Source organism: Miniopterus natalensis, chromosome 14, assembly GCF_054644295.1.
Source record: "Miniopterus natalensis isolate mMinNat1 chromosome 14, mMinNat1.hap1, whole genome shotgun sequence".
Lineage (NCBI taxonomy): Eukaryota > Metazoa > Chordata > Mammalia > Chiroptera > Miniopteridae > Miniopterus > Miniopterus natalensis.
In genome coordinates, this window is record NC_142094.1 from 22,101,891 (window position 1) to 22,127,548 (window position 25,658).

At 51.3% G+C, this 25,658-nt stretch overlaps 1 protein-coding gene across 1 annotated transcript in view; it reads right to left on the reverse strand.

Moving 5' to 3' along the window:
- The window catches only part of ADAMTS14 (ADAM metallopeptidase with thrombospondin type 1 motif 14), a 74,778-nt gene that overhangs the window by 39,101 nt on the left and 10,019 nt on the right, over window positions 1-25,658 (reverse strand). The window contains exons 3-4 of the mRNA XM_087824367.1: window positions 10,430-10,586; window positions 5,406-5,596 (exon numbers count right to left, since the gene is read on the reverse strand). Of these exons, the coding sequence (XP_087680493.1) occupies window positions 5,406-5,596; window positions 10,430-10,586 (348 nt within the window). The remainder of the gene's footprint in view (window positions 1-5,405; window positions 5,597-10,429; window positions 10,587-25,658) is intronic.

A 25,658-nucleotide genomic window follows, 5' to 3' on the forward strand; every position in this document is an offset into this window, starting at 1 on the left:
CATACATACAATACCTCATCTCCTGGGTTGCTCCCAAAGTCCTGCCCCTGGCCTGTCTGAGGAATCACTAAGAAGCACAGAGCAGTATAAAGACTATCTTAAGCTGAGGTCATGTGAGATTCCACAGATGCAGAAAGGGGTTTTCTCAGAAATTCCCTTATCTGACAAGGCTGCAACTTCTGGGAAATGAGCTACCATAAATTCTCTTCCCAAGGGAGCTTCACGGCCTCAAAAAAGACAGAGAGACACTTGCACCAGTGCAAACAAACACTATCGCAAACTTTCTTATTTCCCGTTTGTTCTCCTAAAAGCCCATGTGTCTTTCCTAAAGAAACTTATTTGTCCTTCTCATAAAAGCCTTTCTCTCCATCTTTTCCCCTATTGTTATCTTGCTTCCAGAATACCGTCTACATGCTGTGAATGTTAATTGTTAACTATCCTGTACCCACCATTATAAAAGAGGTGTCTCTCTGTTTTACTTTTTATCCAGTCCCAGAGATTTCCCCACTTTGCCTTCTCCTGCCGCCTTAATCGACCACCAGTGGACTTCATGGAACCCTCTTTACGTCCCCTCCTTTGATTGTAATGTATAAAATAAGCTGAAAAACTGCCATTCTCCAGGGCATTTTCTCGACCCATTGAGATTTTGCCTCCCAGCAATTGTCATCACTTGAACACAAATAAGCTCATAAAAATTCCTGCAGGTTTGGATATTTTTTCCTGCTCTCCAGGAACAGATCCTGCTCCACCTCACCCCACATACATCAGTAGGCTCCACCAGGGCCTCCAGCCAACCCTCCAGTCACAGCAATTAGTCCAGGATGGCCACATGACCCACTCCTCCTTAGGAAAGGCTTTGGGTCCTAAGAGCAGAAGCGTTCAAATCTGGGGTTGCCAGGAGCCCCACTTCCCACCGTGGGGAGAAAGCCTGGTCCCTGCCAGTTTACATCGCTAAGCACATACAAGGGACTGGGGAAAAGGAGTGTCCTAATACGCCTGAAACCCTCGTCCCTGTGGTCCCTAAAGCTGCCCTGTCCTGCAGCTCTTATATGACCCTATGGGCACTGCCGGGGCTTCCTTCCAATTGATCACCTCTTTGGCCTAAGCTAGTGTGAGTTGGGTCTCTGTCACTTGCAAACACAGATCCCTAACTAACAATCGCCCCATCCTGCCCAATGCCTCGCACTGGGGGGAGCCCATGGAGGCAGCAGTGCCTGGCTTTGAACAAATGAGTAAATTAGAGCCAAGACTGGGGGTTGAGGCAAACTGAAGGGGCTCCAGGAAGCCTATTCCACCTTCCAGAATGTGCCGACCTGCTCCCACCAACCAGCAGACATTTAAGGAGAAGCTGAGCAACAGAATGGGAGTGCTCAGACAGGAGGGTTTCTCTAAAAGATATGAGAAAGAATGGAGCACATGGTCCAAGAGAGTTTGGTCTTCCTCAGATGGTCCACCCTCAACCATCCCAACCCTCGGGCTTCCCTCCACACCGCTACTCCCCAGCGAGAAGGGGGGGAGGGCCCATCATTTAGTTGCTTAGGATTATCATGCAGCCAGAACCCAGAGTGTGGCCTGAGTGAGGCTGCCACCCCTCTAGCACCAGGAGCAGAATGGAGCCTGTGAGTCAGATGGGCAGCCAGATGCCCACCCATGAAAAGGGCTCTCTACCTGGGACCCAGTCCAGGCCTAGCACTCCGAGAATAAAAATGTGGACTTCCATGGAAACTGTGCCTTGTGAACAGCACACTTCAGCCTCACCTGAATCTGATTCTAAGAAACTTCTTTACAACTGAGAGCACTGCTGATGACTAACAGCAAGGGCGATGCAAAATTCTCATCTACAGACATGCAAATTCTGTCCCCCTTCCACTCTGTAGAAAACACCAATATTGTCTATTTGCACATCCATTTCAACATTTCTGATCTATGAATGTTTCTGTTCTTTGTGTTCTCTTTTGAACGGGTAATAGCATCCGTCTGCTTCCACACCCAATTTTATTTTATTTTTATCTTAGGGTCTTCAGCCCCAGCTTTGGACGGAGGCTCCCGGCACTAGAGGGCCTCCTTAGCCCCTTCCCCTCTGCGCTTCCTCCCCCTTCCCACCTGCTGGCTCCAGCGGCCAACCTGGCTCTCCCGCTAGTGGGATCAGTACTCAGCTGTGTGGTCAGCTGTGTGGTCTTAGGTTGGGCCAGTTATTTATAGAGCGTGGGTGGGTGGTCCAGAGCTCCAGTGGGGGGTGGGGAGGTTCCTAGCATAGTCATCCTCTCTCCCTCTCTCTCTTTCTCAAACAGCCTCACATGGTAGTCTTTGCTTTTTGAGTCCAAAGCCACATGCTTTGTAAGGAATAAAAGAATTAATAACCAAAGAGGGGGCAAGGGGCAGACTTCCTGGAAGCCCCTCCCGTCCCTGGGGCTCCTGTAATTGGAGCTGATTTCTACCCCTGCCCTTTTCCTAACGCCGGCATTTCAGACAGAAATCTGCTGTCTTCCCTCTTTCCCATCTCAGTGGATGCTGACCCCCTGCTTCTCCCATGGACACCATCAGCTTCCACACTTACTGATCATCTGTCAGGTGTTGGGCACTGTGCTGTGTGCTCTTGGGGTTCAAATAAGTAGAAGAAAAGTCCCCCACCCTCAAGGACCTCACCTTCAGAGACTTAGACAAAGAACTGCTTATACATACACACTGAGACAATTAATATGGCTAGAAGAATGACAGAACACATTCCCTGAGTGTTCACTATGTGCCAGGCATGTGCTAAATGCTTTATACATACAGGGTGTCCCCCAAAATGCAAACACATTTTGATAATTATTCATTCCAATGGATTAAATATGAAAAGGAAAGAAACATCAATTGAGGTATCAGCTGTTAAAGTGTGTATACGTTTTGGGGGGACACCCTGTATTTAACCCTCACAAAAAAGCGCAGGAGCAGATTCTATTAGCAAAATATAGAGGCTCTCCGAAGTTAAATATTGTAGCTGACACAAACTGGGGTGTCTGGCCAGCCCAGAACAATTTCTCCAGTGGCCATCCTGTGTCTAGCCCTTTTCTTCCTATGAGTAACTCTATCTCCTTGTCCAAATATGATTGGTCTAAAGAGTGGTCATGTGACCCAAAGTCAGACCAATCAGAGTCTGGCCCTGGGAATTTTTACCTGGGAACTGGAGAGGAAACTTCTTTTGTCTCTGGCCAAGGAACCATGAAGATAGGAGTCAGCCTGATGTTGTTAATGGCCAGAATCCGTCGCATAGAAAAGTTAATCAGAGAGAACTAGAATGGCACAGGGAGAAGGGAACCTAAAAACAGAGTCCACACAAGCCTCTACACTTACAACCAGCTCCACCCTGTCTCTCCCACAGTTTGGCCCATGAGCCAATAAATTACCATTTTTCTTAATCTAGTCTGAGTAGATTTTCCATCAGCCTTAGGACTACCTACAGAGTCCTAAGCAAGGCAGGTACCTGTGCATGGTCACACAGCTAACAAGGGGCTGCTGCGTGCCTCCTAGCAGCCACCTCTCTTACCAGCTATGGCCAGATTATGGACCCCGGACAGCACAGGCAGTGCTGTGCTGTTTTATTCTCCTACAGATGTTTCCAGGGGGACTGGCATGACCATAGGGTTGACACTTCTGCAACTGTTGAGCTCCCAGGAATGTGTTACCACTCCCCTCATGAAAGTCATACCGTTATTATCACAAACCACTTATTGAGAGCTTATGCTACGCAAGGTTCTATGCTACATGCTGTTTAATATTCCCCAAAACCTTACATGGTAAGTATTGTTAATGCTGTTTTAAAAGTGGGGAAAGGAACACTTGAGAAGGTCAGTAACTTGCCCCTTAGGTCAAAAGACAGGAAGAGCCAGACAGTGTGACCCCAAAGCCCATGCTCTTGGCCAATTCACTCATGTTCCTCTCCTTGCAGTGCTGTGATCAGCTGCATGTCCCTCATAGCCTCCAAGAACTGTCCATGTTAGACTCGGTGGAAGGTGATTCTATCCCAGCCCTGGCCCACGGGCAGTCATCTTTTGGTCTTGAGAATGCAGCGAGCCAACTTCCCCACAAGCCTCAGGTCAGAGGACCCTAACCTTAAGGCCAGTAGAGGCACATACAGGAACCTTTGGCTTTCAAAAGAGGCTCTCCTCGAATTCTTCAGGACCCACCATGTATCTTCTTTCTCAGCTCTTGTGTTCCGGATGAACGTTTATGATGAGCCTTTAAGCTGAGTCACCTGCAGACTCAGAGGTGAAGGCCCCGCCCTGTTGTCTCCTGTTGATGTGGCATTTGCCTGCCCCTCTGCTGCTTGCCTCCTCTTGCCTGGACTGCACAGTGCCCCAGCATGCTGAGTGGGGCCTGGCCCCAAAGTGTCACCCCCTCTACCCAGCTCCATAGGAGAGAACCTGGGGTCCTGCCCACCTTTCCACCATCCGGCTGTGGCCAGCACAATGTCCACCACAGATCCCACTTTCACCTACATCAGTCCCCATCCTTCCCAGAGCCATAGCCACAGGCACGTCTTGCCAGAGAGAAACTGCGTGGGGCCCACCTCTGATGCATTCACCATCCTTCCCTTTCTGGTCTCTGTCATCTCTGCCCCTTTAACTCAGAGGTGCCCACCTGTAGGTCACAAGCCAAATGTGGTGTGTAGATATATTCTGTTCAACATCCACAATAGTTTTTTTTTATTTCAACATTTAAAAATTGGCAGTTTCACATAGATAACTGGATTTAAATTTTCTGTAAGAGGTTTTTTAAAAGCACTTAAAACAACTGTATTTCTGAATTTTCTTGGAACACGTCTTCCTATGACCAGAGCCCTGCATGCCTGTATGAGAGCCACCAGCAGCAGCTGAGTAGCCACCGCACACCTGGAACAGGGCACAGCTCTCTGCTTCGGCAGTCTTCAGTGTGCCTGTGACCCGCATTTTCCTTGCCTGTCAGGTCTCTGTGAACACCCAAGGCCCACACTGGGAGCTGGGACCCTCCTTCCCCCAGCAGATTGACAGCGCCTGGCCAGGATCCCAGCCTGGTGTTGCCCATTTCTCCAGATGAGGTGTCTCAGGAAAGTCCTGGCCACCCCTGACCTAGACTCTGAACATGTCCAAGCCCAGAACCCACTGTCCGAATGCTCCAGCTGGCCAGGGACTAGCGTGGATGGCCTGTGGGCACCCAGCACAGGCATATACAGCGGAGGTCAGGCTGCAGCCTGGGGTGGATGTCAGGCCAGCTCAGGTCCATTTCACCATGGAACCCACTGTCCAGCTGGACTAAGGAGCAGAGACTCCCATGTCCACCCTGAAAACACCAGGCCCGAGAGAAACGGGGCATTCAGGCCAATTTTGGTGGTCCCACCCCACCTCCTGCACAACCCCCCAGTCCCAAGACTCAGGGACACTCACGATGTTCATGAGGGTCAGGACGTAGTTCTGCACATGCTCCTTGCCGTGGAAGCGCACCACTGAGTCATCCACCGCCAGCAGCACCTCAATGCTGTAGCTGCCAGGCTTGGCATGTCGCCGCTTCCGCTCCGCTTCTCCCAGCTGGCCCCCCACCAGGCCCAGCAGGTTGGGAAGGTCACCCAGGCCAAAGGCTGGAACCAGGATGGGAAGAGACCAAGGTTAAAGCCACATTAGGGGCTGTCACTGTGACACTGCCCACCAACCCACCCCTGCCCCCTGTCACATGAGTCCCTTTTCCTGCTTCTGTAAACTGTAAACCTAAGTAGCATGAGGGTTTGCTCCCCAGGTAATTCATGAGCATGAGCCCCTTTCCTGGCACAAGGGCATGGCTGGTCTTGACAATGAGAAGCAGAGAAATGAAAGCTGACCTGGGTTCCAGTTCCTACCCGGTCCTATCTCACTGAATACCCCGGCCCAAGCCCTGTCCCTTCACTTCTCTGGACTTCCATCTCCCCTCCTGTAACATACAGATGGATAATTGTTGATCTTTTGCCCCACAAGATTGCTATAAAAATCAAAAGTGGCAGTGAGTGGAAACATCTTGATAAAGGAAAAAACTAATATTACTGTAGCTGATGCAGGACATTTTAGGGACCCCTGGAGTATGCCCCAAGCCTCTCAAAACCCTCTAATCACTGCCAGTGACCCAAAATTTCACCATCACAGCTTTGGCTTTTTGGCTAAAAATGAACTATTTATATAACTAGGATTTATTAACTTGTATTATATAATCTAGGAGTTGTAAAACTTTTTCTGTATAAAACTAGATAGGCTTTGTGGGTCATATAGCCTCTGTCTCAGCCATTCAATTCGGCTGTTGAAGCATAAAAGTAGTCACAATAATATGTAAACAAATGAGTGTGTCTGTGTTGCAATAAAACTTTATTGATAAAAACAAGTGATGGGCCATATTTGGCCCATGGGCCCTGAGGACAGGGCAATAGGAACTACGGGACTAGTGTTATTGTCTTTTTACTGTCCCTTTGGCTAGGGAGCTATCATGCCAAGGAAAAAGAGCACTAGGCTTAAGGGCCGAATAAATGTGTGGCCACTGGCTTACGGGGGACACCAGAAACGGGCAGCCAGTCGTCTGGGTTATCCCAGCCTGGTGAGCAGGGCTCAGGCCAGTGTCGCCTTCACTTGCCCCTGAAGTCAATGTGTTTCTCTGCAAGTCACATTGCACAAGGGCTCCTGGCAGCCCTGGTGCCTGAGCTCAACCATGTGTACAGCAACCCAGAGACAAAGTCCTGGGAAGGAGGAGGGAGGACCCCCGGGGGGGGAGGAGAAGGTACTCGGGCTCACCCTTGGAGTGAGTAGAACAAGTAACAGTCACTTCCAACCTGCGAGCGGGGCCCGAAGGTTCACATACTGCAAGTGAAATGTGCAACGTGACCTTCACAGTTCTCCCTGCTGGTCTGTCAAACGAGGCTCAGAGACGTTACCTGACTCATCTTGGTCACACAGCAAGTTAACGGCAGAAGCCCAGAATGTAAACTCAGATCTGCCGCTCTCCCATTATCACACCCTATCAGGGCTCACCTGATTTCTCTCTCAACAAAAACATCGAGGGGAGTTTGGGGAGGGCCTGCGGACATCAGTCGTAGACCCTGGAGATGTCCCAACCACACCCCACCCTTGTCTATGTTTCTCTCTCTTCCTTCAGGCCAAAGTAGATAACCCTCAAACTGTGGAGGGGTGGGCTCAGAGGCCACTAGGAGGCTTTCAGTGAGCCCACCCAAGAAGCCTCAAGAGAAGATAAAATGATGCAGCTGCTCTGAAAAACAATTTGGCAATTCCCCAAAAAGTTAAACATAGAATTAGCATAGGACCGAGAAATTCCACTCCTAGGTATATGCCCCAAAGAATTGAAAACATATGTTCCACAAAAACTTGTACGTGAATGTTCACAGCAGCATGATCATAATAGAAAAGTATGGAAACAACCCGAATGTCTATCAGCAGGCGACTAAACGAAACGTGGTGCGTCCTGCCATGGAATATTACCCCGCCGTCAAGAGGAGTGGAGCCCTGCTAAGGCTCCAGCAGGATGAGGCTTCCATGCTACATGAGAGGAGCCAGTCACCAAAGGCCACATGCTGCAGAGTCCCTTACGTGAGATGTCCAGAATGGGCAAACTGGTATAGGTAGGAGGTAGATGAGCGATTGCCAGGGGGTGGGGGAGAGGGGAACGGGAGTGAATGCTAATTAATAGGTACAGAGGCTTTTATGGGAATTATGGAAATGTTCTGGAATTACATAGTGGTGATGGTTGCACAACATTGTGAATATAGTAAGAAACCACTGAATTGTATACTTTAAAATGGTTAAAGTGGTGGATTTCATCTCAATTAAAAGAAAAAAAAGAGCAGCCCTAAACCCCAGCCTGGCTGGCTGCCCTGGCTTCTGGCAGCCCCAGCCTCCAGCCCAGAATCGGGAACTCTGGCCACAGGCACACATGGCCTATTGACATTCAGGACGGAAAGGGAGGGTGGGAAGGAGGTGACACAGAGCAGGACTGCGGGTTAAGGGAGGAAAGGGCAGCATTAGGAGTATGGGAAGCATCCAGGGCACACCTTCCAAGGCCAAGGCAGGGTCCACAGGGAAGTCCCTGAGGGGCTGGGGTGAGGCCAAGGGAATTTCTACCCAGGACTTGGAACAGTTTAGATTTCTCACCAGAGCCCTTGAGAAAAATCACTTAACTCTTCTTTGGAGGCCATCAAGGGTGTGTGTGTGTGTGTGTGTGTGTGTCGAGGGGGATGAGTGTGTGAATGAGTGTGAGTGAACGTTAAGTGTGTGAATGAGTGTGAGTGTGAGGTATGTGACTGGTGTGTGTTGTAGGTGAGTGAGCAAATGTGTGTAGGTGAGTGTGTCAGTGTGGGGGGTGTGTGCATGCTCTCTTCAGGAAGCAGCAGCCAAGGCCACACCCTGAGTGCCACCAGGAAGAGTCTCTCCACCTCCCAAGCTCACTGGTGCAGCTCAGCCACCTCTACTGTGGGGCAGCTAGAAAGTCCATCTGATGGATCCTCTGGTGTCTCCTTTCCTTCCTTGAGGAGAGCTAGACACACCCCATGGAAAAGCACAGCTCATGTGAGTGACACAAACATCATTAAGACTTGGTATCTGTCCTCTAGGACACCCCTACCCTGGCCTGTTTGGAAGAAGGGGACAGTCCCAGGAGAAATCCAGGGGGCTGGGGGATCCAGGAGAGGGGACTTCTGAGCTGGGCTGACACCTGGTCAGGATGGGGACAGACAGAGATGGGGGCAGGTGCTTAGTCTGGGGGAGATTCCTCAAAAGTCTGGTTACTGCAGCTAAGCAGGCGCTGATCAGCTGGCTCAGGCCTCTGAGGCCTTTCTCTGTGTGCCAAGTATACTCAAAGACATAGGATAAAACATTTTGTCTTCAACAGGAATGTTAAATGGAGACAGGCGCATCCAGAAACTGCTCCACACGCCGGCTCAGACTCTCTACTGGTCTTACAATAATGGAGTAAGAGTCACAGGTTTCTAAGAAAGTCTTCCATTGCCCCATCTTTCTAAGGAAAAACCCAGATGGGCCCAGGGCATGGCACTGCCCACAGGCCCATTGCCCACAGGCCCATCGCCCACAGGCCCACAGGAGTTCCAGGGGGCAGCCTGGTGAGAGGGAATCACACCCGATCCCAGGCCTGAACAGCTCCGCCAGCTCAGCGGTCTCGGCTTCCCAGCCACAGAATGTGTCAGGCAATGGGGTTGGTTCCAGGCTCAGAGCTGCGAGCAGGACTTCCCCAGGGTCTCTCCCCAAAAGGGGACTTGGGATCTTTTGATTCAGAACTGGCCTCAAATAAAACGGAGCCCACTGAGCCTTGTCGTTCTTCCCAGCCCTGGTGGAGGGACCCGTGACTGTCACCACCCTGCCCCTGCAATCCACCCCAGCCCCTAAGGCTCTGCCCATCCACCCTCCACTCCAGGCCTGCAGAGCCCTCCTCCTCTTGGCTAGTCCCGGTGCTGCGGCTTCTCTTATGAGGACATGGAGAGCAGCTGGAGCTTCAAAGGAGGCACTGTATGTGGGGACAACTGGTTTTCAGGCATTCCTTCACGCTGTGCTCAACCCGCCAGTCCCTGGCTGGAGGGCGTGGTGCTGATGGCTGGATTCCACCCAGGGCCTCCTCCTGTCCTCTTGGCCAAAACCTTCATGACAAGGCTAAGTTGGACTATGATGTTGGCCACAGGCCCATGACCAGCACACATCAAATCCACTGCTTCATTCGCTCAGCCATGGGTCCTGGGTACTACTCTGGTCACCAGGACATTAGGGTGCAGGGATGCCCTAACGTGTCTGTAGTCAGCCTAATAACAATACTAGAATAAGAACCACCCTTCATCAAGCACCTACTATGTGCCAAGCTCCATGCTGGGATTTTCATACACAATCTCAGAGGTGAACAACGATCATCCCTAGTTTATAGATTTGGAAATGAGGCTCAGAGGTGTTAAGTAACTTGCTTAGGGTCACAAAGTAGACAGCAATAGAGATAGGATTTTAAAATGGTCTAGTGGACACCAAGCTGCCCCCGATGCCCTGACACCAAGCAGAGTCCCTCCAAGCGCCCTGAGAACTTCCTTCTTGTGGCTCCTGGGGGTGGAGTTGAGTATAAGGGGAAAGAGCGGACTGCAGCCATTTGCCTGCTACTTGGGCACAGAATTAGCCTTGCAAAGCGACACTGAGCCCCTCAGAGACCTCTGGAGTCCCAAGTCCCACAGTTCTGGGGTCTCAAGTAGCTCCTCTGGCCCCCAATGGCAGCCAGTTATAATAGCCTCTAAGACCCACTGGGTGCAGTAGGTGCAGTAGGTCTACACTGCCCAGTCCCATTCTACAGATGAGAAGACTAAGGCCAGGCATTGAGAGACTTAAGGCCTGATGTTACCTAAAAACACCCCAGAGGTATGAACAGAGCAGAGCTTGGGGCCCCGCGCACAGCCTACCTTCATTGTGAAGGTCCCCTCCAGGCTCTGCCCACTCCTGCTGGACGACTTCCCGGCGGTACACCACGTGCGTCCTCCCGCTGGCCTCCTTCTCCTGCTGCCCTCGCTCCAGGGGCTCAATGAAGTAGTCAGTGACATCTGTGCGGATGAGGCCCGCCTGAACCGGGAACGAAACGAGCAGAAGAAATGGGGAGAGAGAAGAGGCATGAATACATGGCACAGTACAAGTGAGCATTTGTGACTGCACACGTATGCGAACACACGTATGCGGGCTCTTCTTCCAGGGCCTTGGGGAGGTCTGGGGTCCAGGGGCAACTGGGAGGGGTTGTAAGGAGGCTGTGCAAGGGGGTCCATGCCAACTTCAAGAGAAGCAGACCTGCTTTTACTGTGTTATGCACTCACGGAGTTCTACATAACATTTCACGTAATCAAAGGGTTCCAGTGCTTAAAGGGGGAGGGCTACTGCCATGAGGGGTATGCACACACACCAGGGCACCGCACTCCACCCCAAAGTACTACCACTATCATGTGGATTTGCTTTTACCTGCAGGCAGACAGAGGAGAAATCCCATGGGTAAAGCTTCATTATCTCAAAGGTGGGAGCTGGCTCCCCACTCCATTACAAAGTGCTATTATTTCAGATTTAAAGCATGTTGTATGCAAGCCAGGGAAAGCAGCTGTCTGCTGACAATAAACCAGCCAGAGCAGTGCCCCAGGAGTGTGTGCTCTGTTTTTAATCTAATTTTTTGCCTGCATCAAAATATTCTCTTTAAAAAGTCAGGTATTGGCCTTGGAAATAAAAACATATAACCTTGGCCAAGCCCAGCCAATATGTTATTAGGCCCTGATGAAGGCAATGATCCCAGGGGCAATGGAACCGGTAACTAGATGTATGTGAATGTATGTGTAGCTGCAGGGCCCTCACCCCAACACACACACACTCACACACACACATACATGTCAGCTCTATAAAACAACTAAGAGCAGCCTACCTACCACAGTGCTGGAAAATAGTAGGCAATCCTTAATAAATATATATTTGTTGAATTCCTTCACTCCTTCAACAAATATCTATTGAGTGCCTACTGCATACCAGCACTACTTTGGACACTGGGAATACAGCTGTGAACATGACGCAGTTACTGAAGGAAATCTGTTTTTTGTTGTTGTTTTTGTTTTTTTAAATATGTCTTTGTTGATTTCAGAGAGAGGAAGGGAGGGGGAGGGAGAGAGAGAAACATCAATGATGAGAGAGTCATTGATCGGCTGCCTCCTGCACGCCCCCTCCTGGCGATCGAGCCCGCAACCCGGGCATGTGCCCTCACTGGGAATCGAACCTCGATCTCCTGGATCCTAGGTCAATGCTCAACAGCCGAGCCAAGTTGGCTGGGCTGAAGGAATTGTTTTTATAAATCTGTTGGATCCTCCCCGTCAGAATAGCAGCGCCTCTTTTTCAAGCAGCCACTTTATGAAACTAAAGCCAATTTTCCAGTTTTCCCACCTCAGGCTGTTTTGAGATTGCTTCTCAGGGAACCCCTCCAAGGCCTACGGAGCACTCACCATGGAGCCTCCCAGCAGCAGCCAATCTTTTTCATGTCCCTTCCAGCTACATCTGTTGATCAAGCTGAAAACACCATTTTGGAGCAAAACCATGATGGCTGCCTTCTGTGTCATAAACAGACCCAACCAGGAGGCCAAAACCATCCCGGGGAAAATAGCAGCATCGTACTGGAACAAGTCTGGGGCTTCCCAAGGTAACCACTGTATGAGGCAATACTCAATTGTCTGCAAAAGTTTGGGTCTGCTTATTAAAATGTCAACATCAAACCTTACACTGTGCATGCTTCCTTTCATTCAGAGCACTTCTACTTTTTCACTTTTGCACCTGCTATGTGCCAAGGGCAGGGAGAAACTGATAATAAGGCCCAGCTTTTGGCTGTGAGCTGTTCACCGCCTGGAGGGAAAGGCCCGCAGAGGAGCAGAGCACGGCCACATGCTGTGCTTGGTGCCGTGGTGGGTATACCTGAAGGGCAAGTATCCATCAGGCTCTCAGTTGCAAGGGGCAGACATTCAACTTGAACCCTCTTGGTCCCAAGTGGAGTGTACTGGCCCCATGACAAACCAGGGCAGGGGCAGGCAGTGGAAGGAAGGGACCCAATGCCCTCGCTCCCTCTCCAGCCCTCCTCTCAGCACCCTCTGCATCAGCTCTGTTCTCCCAGACAAGGCTACGTAGCCCATTCTTGCAGACGCACCTCCGCCCTGCTACCAGAGACAAGGAGACTGTCCTCTCATAGTCCCATCTGTAACAGCCCAAGGGAGACTGTGGTTGGTCCAGCAGGAGTCACATGGTCACCCTAGAACTCGCAGTCCCTGCTAGACCTCCATGGCCAGCGGAAGGGAGATGACTGCATCAGAAGAGAGAAGCTGTTAGGGGGGCAGAAGAAGCCCACCTGAGCTGGAAAGGGCACGCCAGGTAGGGGCCTGGGCAAGGGTGTGGAAGCATGAAGGGCAGTGTGGGGACCCCGAAGGCATTCAGGCTCATGGTCAGAGGCTGAGCTGGAACCTGGACAAGTGTGGCTAAAGCGAAGGGCCTCGGCCACTGCAGCCCAGCAGAATTCCCAAAGGAAGACTGTCTTCCAGGGAACACAAGGGCTGTGGGGTGGGAGGGCCCAGGGCATTCCCTACAAAGCTCCTGCAGCTCTGCTGCCACAAGGGCTTATGAGCCCCACACTCACCCCAGCCCTCTTTCTATACCCTTCTCTGATACCCAAGGGGATTGTGCCTGCCCCGTTCAAGGCCAAGCAAAGCAAGAGACCCTCACAGCACAAGTCAGAAGGCCTGAAAGTCATATAAACCCAAGCTCACTGAGGGCTGCGGCCTTTGCTGGCTCTGCCCATTGCACCTCTGGAAGCGGCCTGGCAGTAGAATTCTCCAGATCAGGGGGCAGAAGACCCCACGCAGCCACCCCGCACACTGGGCCACCTAGCATGGCCCATCCCCGTTCTGAGACTTGGTTAACCAATTGCACAAGGAGGATTCTTCAAAATCTGACATTCCCTCATCACCTGGGGACTTGATTTGGACACCAGATCTTCAAACCTTCAACAACACCCAAGTTAGGGGACCTCTAACTTTTACTTGGATGCCTCTAGTGACAGAGAGCTCCCTCCCTCAAGATATAATCTTTTTTATGTAGGGACACTCAAAGTTTTATTGAGCTAAAACACAATTACCTATATCCTACCCTTTATAGACAATCTTATCATAATAATAGGATCTGCCACTTATATTTACAAATCTTATTTCATCTTTACAACAATCCTATAAGGATGCCACAAACATTAAACCCATTTCATGGATGAGGAAACAGAGGCTCAGAATGGTTAAGTAACTTGCCCAAAGTCACCCAGCAAGTGATAGGACTAGAACAAGAGCCCAGCTCTTAACTAGTAGGCTATATTACCTCAGGCCACCCTTGGGCCCTGCTTCTGCCCTTGGGGGCCACTTGGAACAAAGAAACTTTTCTTTCATAGTCTCATTTTGCAAATCCCTGGGCCTCTGGTCTAGTTGGACCTTGCAGGGCTTCCCACCATGGAGTGAGAATGGGGAGAAATTTCAACACGTAGCCTTAAAAGGAGCAGAGCCCTTGCACTCCCCAGGTGACCTGCCCCAGTGGAGGAGGATTTTCATCCCACACACCATCCTCCACACCCTAAGCACTCCAGTAAGTCCAGGATTCCCAAGTCTGGCCCAGCCCCCACACCGCCCACAGGCCTCACCCCAGGGAAGAGATCAGCAACCCCCATTTCCCCACCCCGGTTTAACTGTTTAGGGCAAAGGCAGCCCTGTAACATGCAACTTGGAAAATAAATTTCAAGCGTCTTTGTGATTGTGGGTCCCACCAGTTCCACCCCGATCAAGGGCAGAACTTCCCCGGCAATTTCCTGTCCATTCTGTGCCTCGGGTCTGGTCCTGACAGGCAGTTCTTGTCCAGGCCTGGGCGCCCCCTCGGCCTCTGAGACCCTCTTCCGAGAGAGGGGATGGGAAGGGAAGCTCGGCCCCCAGAGCAGGCGGCAGGCTGGGCCAGTCCCTCCACGAGGCCCTCGGTTTCCCCATCTACACCACGAGGGGTTTGGCCCACGATCCCCTCCAGCTCCGTCCTGGCCAGGAAAGCAGGCCCCACGCAGGGCAGACAGACTGGCAACAAGACCTTCCTGGCTCTCTGCCTCCTCTCCAAATTACTCCAGCCTCTCAATTTATGAGATGTTTATTTTCTGAGAAGTGGTGGCTAATTTTAAAGCTCTAAAGTCAAATCAGATTTCTCTATACGAAAAAGGTGGGGAATAAGCTCTGGTAGGTTGGGAAAGGAAGGCTGGCTGTGGTGTCTTCACCTTGACTTTATTCCTTGGAAACAATAAATAAGCAAGAACGATATACCAGAGAGGTTCTTCATGCAATAAAAGCGACAGAAAAGAGCCCTTCCCGCCCAACTGAGCAACATACTATTCAGGCCCTCGGGCAATGTCTCTGAATGGAAACTCCAATGGGCAGCCCTGGCCCCCCTCAGCCAAGCTCAAGACCCCTTAATATAACTTTCCGAGGGACCTTTCCTAGGAGGTGACTGGCTGATGGCGGAGACCTGTTTGACTTTTCCAGCATCACTGTGACATTGTTTTGGTTGCAGTGGTGATGCCTTCTGCTGCCTCTTCATGCAGATGCCACACTAACTGAGGTTTCCCAGGCCTGCTTCCCCTCAGGGGAAGCCCCCAACTCCAGAGTAATTCCACAGCAAATGAAGGAAACAGGGTCACATGGTGACCAGGGCCATGAGTGCCGGCTTAGAAACTCCTTGTACCCTGCCGTGGGTCATAACTAAGCAAGTTCAGTTGTCACCGGTAGCTGTCACCAGGTGAGGTCCCAAATATTTTAGCAGACAACTGAAGCCATATTGTTTTGGAATTAGCATGTCTGTGTGCATGTGTGTATAAACATATTTATTCTAATTGCATGTACTTTCGTGTAAATTGGGAGGCAAGGGTACAAAAAGCCAACAAAGAGATCTTCAGGGAGGTTCCAGGAAGAGATCCCCGAAGACTGGAATACTTGTCCTTAGATGGTGCAGAAGTCCAGGCCTGGACAAGGGCAGGGCTCCATCTGTGCTGAGTCAAGTGGAGACAACAGGCAAGGATCTGGCCTGGGGTCCAGACAGGGCAAGTGGCTTGGCTCGGAGAAGGCAGCTTGGCTCTGGAACAGGGGGATCCTGAACCCACATGTGGCACCCTCAGACTTCGCCAGCCTTTGTGGAATGCCCAGAAAGAGGGAGCATTTCAAGATGGCAGCTCCAGTGGAGACATCTGCTTGTCCTTCTGCCAAGACCGGCCTCTGTGGGGCCTCCCAAAAGAGAAAGAAGCAGAGCAGGTCTCCTTCAACCCAGCTATCCCACCACCTCCCAAGGAGAGTGTATTCTCAGGCCCCAACTTGTTCTGGAAATTCCATTATGAGAGTTTTACTGCCAGCTGTGCTGTCTCAGGTTCTAGGCTTCCAGAAATTCAGCTTGAAACTGTTCCACTGTAGGAAATGAAAGAAAACCCCGCAAGTGAAGTCTGCAGTGATGCACACAACTGGGAGTGGTGTGAAAATCAGAAATGGCTCCCCAGCTTCACTCCAACCCAGAAACCTACTTCTATCCCAGCCACTGCCAGCCCTGCGCCCTCCCAAGACCAGTCCTTAGACTGCAGCACCTGCTCCAACTTCAGAAACTTCAACAGTCTCCTTCCCTTCCACCGTCCTGCTCACTTAACTCTCTAGCATGCTGGCTCCAGCTATTATTAAACTTCATGAAGACCTCCAATGTGTGACCCCACCACTTTATCAGTCCTCACATCCCTTCTCACCACCTTGGACTTCTTGGTCTAGATACATAACAATTCCCCTGCAAACACGCATAACTCTCCCCACCTTCCCTTCTGTCCTACCTTCCCAGAGAAGTCTCTGCGCCGGTTCAACCCAACCAGTCACACACCCCATGCACACTGATGGAGCAGGTGCACATGGTGCCCACTGGTCTCACTTGAAATCAGCAACCACAGCTCTCCTGTGAGCACGATGCTGGCTGGGGATTCTGCTGCCCCTCCCTGATATGTCTGCATTCTAGTTCTTCCAGCGTCTTCAACTTGCAACTCTGCCCCCACCCTTACCCTCTCCTGTTTTCAAGCAGAAGGCAGACACCATCGGGCAGGCCCTCCCCTGTCCTTCCACCACCCTGTGCTCAGGATCACCCCCCGTCACCTCCTCAAGGACTTAGCTCTGGCAGCTTAGTACCCCTTTTTCTGACATCACCGTGCTCCCTCTACTGACAGTCTCATGCTCCCTCTCCTAACCATTCTCAGTGACACACAGGTGCATCCAGGGATCTCCCACCTGTGAAACTCTCTCCCGCCCAGCCCAGTCCAGCTACTGCTAGGTCTCTGCTTCCCTCCAAAGCAGAAAGTGGTACCTACACTCACTGCCTCCACCTCCAGGTCTCAGGCTTCTCCTCTACCCGCCCCCCCCCCCCAGGGGCTTCTAAAGCCACTGCTTCCTGAAAACTGCTCTTGTTAGGGCCACCTGTGACCTCAGCGGCCATGACCAGCAATCAGCTCTTTGTTCTGGTCTCACTCAGCTCCTCCAGCCCCACATTTCTCCTGGGAATTTCCCCGGATCCATGGCTTTAAATACCATGCACTTTTGGAGGAGTCCTAAATTATACCCTCAGCCCTGACCCCTCCCAGAATTCTATGTAAGATTGTCCAACAGCCTCCATGATAGAGACCCTGGGCCTCCAGTGGGCACCTCAAACTTTAAAGCAGATCTACTCCTCCTTTGCCATCCCTCATCACAGGAAATGGAACCATCATGTTCCCTGCACTCAAGCTAAAAATCAAGAGGAGGGGTGGGTTCCAGGATTGGAGCTTTTCAAATCCTTCCCCCATCTCTCCCACCATCCATTGTTCTGTTGAAGTCAGTACAGCTGAAAGCTGCACCCAACGTAACCTGCAGGTAACAGACCCTCTGATGGGTCATCCTGGGCCATTGCCTCTGAGTCATGACAAGTGAGAGGGGGCCAGCCCCACCCCACACACCCACACACCCTGAGAACAGCACTCCTGCCAGGACTCTTCAAGGTGGCCCAGATCCATTCCTCCCTCAATATGTCCTTATGTCTTCATGAAGCATCTACTGCAAGCTAGAATGATGGAGCTGGGGTGTGCATAAGGACATGAGAGACCAACCTCTGCTCTCCTGATGAGGGACTTGTATCTAGAACATATAAAGAACTCATACAACTCAATCATAAAAAGACAAACAACCCAATTTAAAAATAGAAAAAAGATCTCAGTAAACATTTCTCCAAGGAATACATTCAAATGACCAGTAAGCACGTAAAAAGGTGCTCCACATCATTTGTCGTTAGAGAAATGCAAGTCAAAACCGCAGTGAGATACCCCTTTGCACCCACTAGGATGGCTAGAATCAAAAAGTCCCATAATAAGTGTTGCCAGCATTGTGGAGAAATAGGAACTTATATGTTGCTGGTGGGAATGCAAAGTGATGCAGCCACTTTGGAAAACAGTCTGGCAGTTCCTCACATATTAAACAGAGTCAACATATGGCCGGGCAATTCCACTCCTTGGTATATAATCAAGAGAAATGAAAATATATGTCCACACAAAAACTTTTACACAAATGTTCACTGCAGCACTACTCAGAAGAGCCAAAAAGTAGAAGCAACCCAAATGTCCAACTGATGGATAAACAAAATGTGGTATATCACACGATGGAATATTATTCAGCCATAAAAAGGAATGAAGTACTGATATCTGCTATAACATGGTGAATCTTGAAAACATTATGTGGAAAGAAAGAAGCCGGTCACCAAAAGGCACATATTATATGATTCCATTTATATGAAATGTTCGGAACAGGAGGAAATCTATAGGCACAGAAAGTAGGTTAGTGATTGCTGGGGGCTGCGGTAATAGATTAGGGTGTTATAGCTAAAGGGTACAGGGCTTCTTTTTGAGATAGTGGGAATGTTCCCAAATTGAATGTGGTAATAATTATGTGCATATGATAAAAATCCACTGAATCACACGCTTTAAATGGATGAATTGCACGGCATGTGAATTATATCTCAATAAAACTATGAAAAAAAGATGACACACATGCAGGGAGATGCCACACATGCACCACGATGACACACACGCATGCACGGAGACAAAATACACACAGAGACAACACATGTGCAAGCAGATGACACACACACACACAAGACACACGGGCTGCCTACTACCACGAAAGCATGAGTCAGCAGAGCTGGAATGAAGGCCTGGGGATGCTGAGATTCATATAATTCAAACCTGATGTGGAAGCCCCAAGCCACAAGAGCCCTGCTGGAGGCTGGGCTGCCAAGGCCTGGGCCCGCGCCAAGGAAAGTCTGAAAGCCGATTCATTCCAAGCTGCAGCCTTGGGGGCAGGCAGGAGGACGAGCCCTCAGAGCATGGAGCCGAGAATCGCCAGGCTTGTCCTGGCACACCCTGCCCTGCCTCACGCAGGCAGCGTTGGAGCTCCCAGGACAGGCCAAAAGGTCGGAAGGAACAGCAGGAAGCGGAGCGCCTCCACCAGCCAGAGGAAGTTATCTGGGATGACTGCTTGGCCTCACTTCTAGGGTCATGACCTTTGCAGGCCCCACACCCTGGGAGGTGCTGGGTGAAAGGCTACTGAGGTCTTGCTGGGCCGCCCTGTCCATTGGCAGCCAGACTCTTTCTTAGGGGGAGAAGTGATGTGGTGGGTGTGGTGGGTAAATGCAGAGACCCTAGAACCAGAATCTGGACTCTGCTCCTCTCAGGCCACGTCATCTTGGCAAGTCGCTTAACATCCCTATGCTTCAGGATTACAACACACCTATCTTGTGGGGTTGCTCTGAGAAATATTAATAGAGCACCTAGAAGGGTCCCACGTGGCAGCAAGAACCATGCACGTGTTCGAGTTTTCTGCATGGTTATCATAACTATTGTTCAAAGTGTGCCTGGGAGCCGCAGTGGCTCATAAAGGGAATGCCAGGAGCAGCATTCTAGAACCACAAAATGGTTTGTCTCTAACTCTTGGCTCCACTATGACCTGGCTTTGACCTGCTCAAATCCCCTACCTGTAAACAGGGAAAAAAATATCTGAGGAAAAATACCAGTGGTTGAGCATCCTTAAGGGGAGAAGTCCTTACCAAGAGAACAGGCTGGTGCAGGGTAATTTTAAAAGAAAGAACATGCACAGATAAAAGGTTGGTGGAAACACCCAGTTTTTGGAGAGTTGTCTCTGGGTGGCAAAACTGTGGGCAATTCCTTCTCTTTGAACTTTTAAGTCTTTTCTAACTTTTCTAAAAGTCCCCTACCTGAAAAGGAAAAGTCCATCCTGCATGGAATGTCTGCCTGCTGCAATGAGCAAGTCGTAATTGTATAACAATTATTTTAAAGCAAAATTTTAAAAAGGAAACAACGTGTAACTCTCCTTCTGTCATCCAACTTCCCTGCAAAGTGGTGTAGAGGCTGCTTGAGAGTGAAGCACCCGGAGCTCCACCCCAGCCTGTCCTTTCCAGCCAGTGACAGGCCCTCTCCAAGCCTCAGTTTCCACACTGAAGCCAAAGGGTTGCTGGGAGGCTGGGATAAAACAATGAAGAGGAATGCCCCTCCTGAGGCCTGGCCCACAGCAGGGTGGCAGCCTTCTCCTTTCCTTCATTCTTCAACCTGCCTCTCCTGGTTCCCTATGTGATCCCAACATTTCCGTCAAACCCAGGAGGCTACGGCAGTGGATCTCACCCTTAGATGCCCAGTAGAATCGCCTGGGGAATTTGCAGAACTACTGACACCCAGGCCACACCCAAGACCAATGAATCAAATCTCAGCAGGGGGCATCAGGATTTCCTCAAAGCTGCCCTGGTGATTCTAATCTGCAGCCAGGGCCAGAACCAATGATCTAGACTCTGGAAGCCTCCAAAATATGGAATGGTGCTCAAAGAACTGATCATCCGTGTTTCACAAAGAGAGCAGTAGCAGCATGGAGTGTTGGGCCAGAAGAGTTTGTCAAAATGCAGGAAATGGACAAGAAAAATACAGAGGGAAGGAGAGGGCAATGGGCACATGCCCTGGCTGAGGGAGCTTGGGCAGGGAGTCTGGACAGGCTGGCTTCCTGCGCACCTTTCCGCTGCGAGCATCTCCCCATGCGGAGCATGACCAGGAGCCACCTGGACCACATGTGAGCTGTGCCTTAGGTGCTGTCTTAGAACTTAACCATCTCCTCCCCTCCAGGTGCGAGTCCACTGTAAGTGAAGAATTCACTAAAATTTCCCTGAGCAGGGGGGGTCTGGAAGGTGGGGGAGAGGGTCTGTGATCTGCTGGGTGGCCAGTGGCAAATCAATGACGTTCTGGCCACCCCAACTGGGGAGTCTCCACATCAGCACCTCTCTCATGCTGTTGCTGCGGCTGAAGATGAAGGTAGTGATTGATTCTGTCCTCTGGCCCGTGGAAAACACAGTTGCTTAGGTCTTCAAAAGCTTGATAAAAGTTCTTAAAAGAAAGGTGCTCACTTTTTATGACCTCACCCCCAGTGTCAGGAGGACTGGCCCAGGGGCAGGGCAGGGCCTCACACTGCAGGTGTCCGAGACTCCCCTTCTGCTGCAAACCCCCACCCTGGAGCCCAACCAGAGTCAAGGGCAGACTTTGCCAGGCTGGCAGCCACCCCCAGTTTCCATTCCCTGTGCCCAGGAGCCACGTGGCTCTGAGGCTTTCCCCTCTGTCACCACCACCGCCCACCAAGCTCGGGCTGGGAGCTCTGCCTGGCCCCCTGCTTGGCCCAGAGTCCTGGCAGCAGTGGCGGTAGCTTCAGGAGGAGACAGGAAGCAGCCCTCACATGCCAGACGGCGGGTGGCTGCCAGGCCCTGAGCTGAGAAGTGGCCCCTTGCACTGAGGCCCTGCAGTCTGAACCCTATGGCTCAGGAGCAAGCGAGAGGATGGTGGGCAGCTCTAGATAAAAGATGCAGCCAGTCCCTCCCAAGGCTGAAGTCACTTGTCCCAGGTCATTGATCCAGCCAGGCCTCCCCTCTGATCCATCAGTCTGGCCCAGAGGGGTGCTGACTTGGTTTTAAACCATGCCTCCCCCACACGAGATCATGCATGTAAAATGTTTCCCACTTAGTCTGACACGAGGCAGGTCTGCAGTGAGTCGTAAATGAGGGATGTGGTGGGGGGTGGTGAAGGTTCCCTACAGAAGGTGGGTAAGCACAGGAGGATGGGAAGGAGTAGACCTGGCTGCCTGGATTCCCGTGCCAGACCCAGCTCTACAGAATAACTCCTGATAACACATCCCCTTCAGGCGTCACCACATCCTCTGCACAGTGGGAGGAGCCCACGGAGAGCTGGAAATCACCATCAAATTAGGCATCTACTGTCCTTAATCTTGCTCAGGGCCCAGCACCAGTAGCATGTTTTCCTGATTTCTTAGAACTTGGACACTTCATCAAAGCTTGTCTGTGTTACGCCCTCAGTTCCTAGCAACACAATGCCCACATCCCAGCCACTCTGCCACTCACCAGGTCCTCAACTCTCTTTACATGTTCATACACATCTTTGCAATTCTACCTCTCCTAAGCCTCTGTCTGCAATACTATTTATCTAGTCTTCATTCATTCATCAGATATGCACCGAGCAGGCCCTGTTTTAGGTGCTGAGGACACAGCCAAAAACTCCTCCTCACTTGAGCTAATACAGTACCAAGCGGTGAACTAGGTAAAATACGGCACACCACATGGAAATAGCCACGGAGAAAAATCAAGCAGAGGAGAAAACTGGGCGTTGAAATTTTAAATAAGGGAGTCAGGGAAGATGGCACTAAGAAAGTGACATCTGAGCAAAGTCCTGAGGAAGATGAGGGTTAGGTGCTGGAAGTTTCTGGGAAGGAGTGTCTCAGCCAGGAGGGCACCAGGAGCGGGGAGGGAGGAGCAGAGGAGATCACAGGAGGACCGGGAGGAGGGACGACTCCCAGGGCCGAGGGGCTGCTCCCCAAGGAGTGTTAGGGGAGGTCTTGGTGAACAGATGCAAGGATGGAAGTAGGGAGATCAGTTAGGGAGGCCACGACCATCACCCCGAGAGACAGCAGGGTGGTTTCGACCACCCCAGCACTTGTTATTCTTGTCAAGTCCTGTTTGTTTCTCTTTGGGAGTTAATAGCAACAAAAATACACACACACACACACACACACACACACACACACACCCCATAGCCGCACCGGGTCTGTTCCGTACCCTGAACCACAGGTGTTCACGTGGCCCCAGGCCATGCCTCTGCTTTGAGTTCTGCCAGTAATGCCCTCCAGCCCAGCTCAAACGTCACCCCATCATCTCTCCCTCCTCTGTGCCCCCAGTGGCTCTTGGAGGGCACTCTACCCCCATCCAGGTGTGTCCGTCTGTTCCTCTTCTAGACGCAAGCTTTAGGAGGACAAGTCCTGACCCATGCCACGTGACCAACTTCGGGACAAAACCACATTAAATAAGCATCCCTGGCGCCAAACCTCCAAAACAAACTCCCCGGGGGCATACGGCCCTTAATGAGAGATCTGCTTTCCCACAAACCGTGGCCATGGCTTAGGGGATCGTGTTTTACCTAGAGTCTCCCCATCCAGGGCCTGTAAATTATGAGGTGACAAAGCCTTAAGCACTCAGCGCACCGGGGCCAGCAGCCTGCTGGGATACGGAACACAAGGCCTCTGTGGCCGGAGGAGCTAATTCCGAGTGTGAGCTCCTGCCAGCCTCAAGGGGCGGAAATGAAGCTGCGGGCCGGAGTGGCCCGGGGGACCGGTGTTTTCTGGACAGATCAAAGGTAGAAGTGTTTGGTTGGCTTAGGAGCAAAAGCTGACAAAGGGCTTCAGGAGGCCCGCTGGGAACAGGGTTTGCATTCAGACGAGCATGTCCTGACGAGCGTCCCCACCTTCGGGGTTTTCTCTAAAAGGGGCCTGTTCAGCTGCATCGCAGAAGCAGAAGAAAACGAGACTGCAGGGTTTGTCGTGTTCCACCACAAGCCATGTGTACAGAATAGTAGCCCACTGCCCTCCAATATTTTCAAAATGGATAAAACATCAGCAATGCTGACTTGGGGCTAAGAAACATCAGGTTCCCCTTGAGCTTCCAATCCCTTTAACTGGGCTGTTGACATTTGTTTTTTCTGAGTTGCCCACCCAGTTTTAGGAAAACAATGACCCTCACAGCAGGAGTCTTATAAACACCTCTACCTGGGACCCAGGCCCAAGGAGTCCCAGGACACCCCCACAGGGCAACCTCTGGACCAATCTCTTTAGCCTTCCAGCTCTCAAGCTGTTGCTGGGTCATCGCATCACTGGCCATCACAAGGTTTACGACCCTGAGTCACTATTCACATTTACTCAGCTTTTTCCACTGACTCGAGAGGCACATGGCATCGTGGGGGGAGCACTGGACTGGGAGTCACGCCCCCTGACTCCATCGACCTTGACAATCACCCACTGCATGGCCCTGGGTGAGTCTCATCCCTTCCCTGAGCCTCTGCTTTCTAGTCTGGAAAGTGAAGAGGGGACCAAGAGGCTTCCACGCCTCTTCCAGCCACAGTTGTGCACACTCAGGCCAAAGTCGGGGTGAACTGTGGAAACGATGCTGACCTGGGATTCGCCACGGGAGGTTATCATAACACGAGCGTTATTTGTGCCGATGTGGAGCTCCTTGGAGCAGTCAGGGGCCTGCAAGTATTACTATTATTGTTGTCTTTGAAGGCAGGGCAAGGCCCACATGCTGCAAATGGAATGCTGGCCCTGGCAGGTGGTTTGGGAACTCCCCACTGCAGGGTCGGGGAATGCAGAGACTCCCTGGGTCCTCACCCAGGCCCCACCCTGGGCCTCTACCACACTGACACTGGGAGGCAGATGGGAGGCAAGTGCAGCCTCCACCACACTCACCAGCGCTCCAGCCAGCCCAAAGATGCCAGGGAAGAAAAATAAAACATGTCCCCAGATCAGCCCTTGCTGGAACAGGAGGCCGGCTCTGCTCGGGAGGAGTGGCAGTGAGGTGATGTCTGGCTTTTATTCCATATCATAAATAAATTATTAATCCAGCGAGACACAGCTGTCGGGAGACTGGGGAGCTGAAAATCTGCAGGATCAGACCACCTTGAGGACTGGAAAACCAGCCAGTCCATTCAGACAGGCCCAGACAGCACGGGGCTTTTTGGAAACAAGAAGAGCACTGGACTGGGAGAACAGAGATCTGGAAGTGAACCTACTGTGGGCCCTGCCTCAGTTTCCATATTTATCTAGGCACTGTGGCAGCACTTTAAGTACTCGACTCTTCTTTCGCACCCAGAGAAATGCAGAAATGTAAGACAGTCTCTGATTTCTGAGAACCAAATGGCCAAGACTGGGGGTGGGGGGGTGGATCAAGCAGAGAGAAGGGGAAAGCACCATGGGAAGTGAAAGTAGAGAGAACAAAGTCAGAGGGGCTGCAAAGGGAGGCATGAACACTCTAGTCTAGCTGGGGTGTGGGCGGGGTCTGCAGCGCAGGTGCCACCATCCAGGTTGGAGATGCACATGGAGAAAGGAGGCAAGGCCTATGCCAACGTGGGGCCAGACACTCCCTGCCCCTCCCAGGGTTCTCAGCACAGACGTGTGAGCTCAGGTGGCCTATAGTCCAAGATATATGAGGTCAGGCCAGCTAGGTGAGGGCACCACTTAAACTCCAGGGTGGGGCAGAGCACAGCTGGGGCTTCTGAAGGAGCTGCCAGGACAGCCCATTCACTCCCCAGCCAACAAGCAGCAGCCCCCAGAGTAAGGACAGGTGTTGGCACAGGACACCAATGAGCCACAGGCAGATCTGCCGCACCAGCACTGCACCAGCAGGCAAAGGAAAAGATACTTCCCCAAACACTAATGTGACTCCGGTTTACAAACCTCCCATGCTCCCCACTGCCACAGGGACAAGTCTAAGCTCCATGGTGAGACAGAGATTTTCCACACTTGCATTTTCACCACTGCCCTTCTCCCATGGAGAGCTGGGATGCCTTACCATTCCCTGAATCCTGTGAAGACATAGGATTTCCTTCCCTGCAGAATGCTTATAATTCCTACCTCTTGGCTTTAAAAGCTCTTACCGATGCTTAAAAAGCAGGCCCAAATGTCCCCT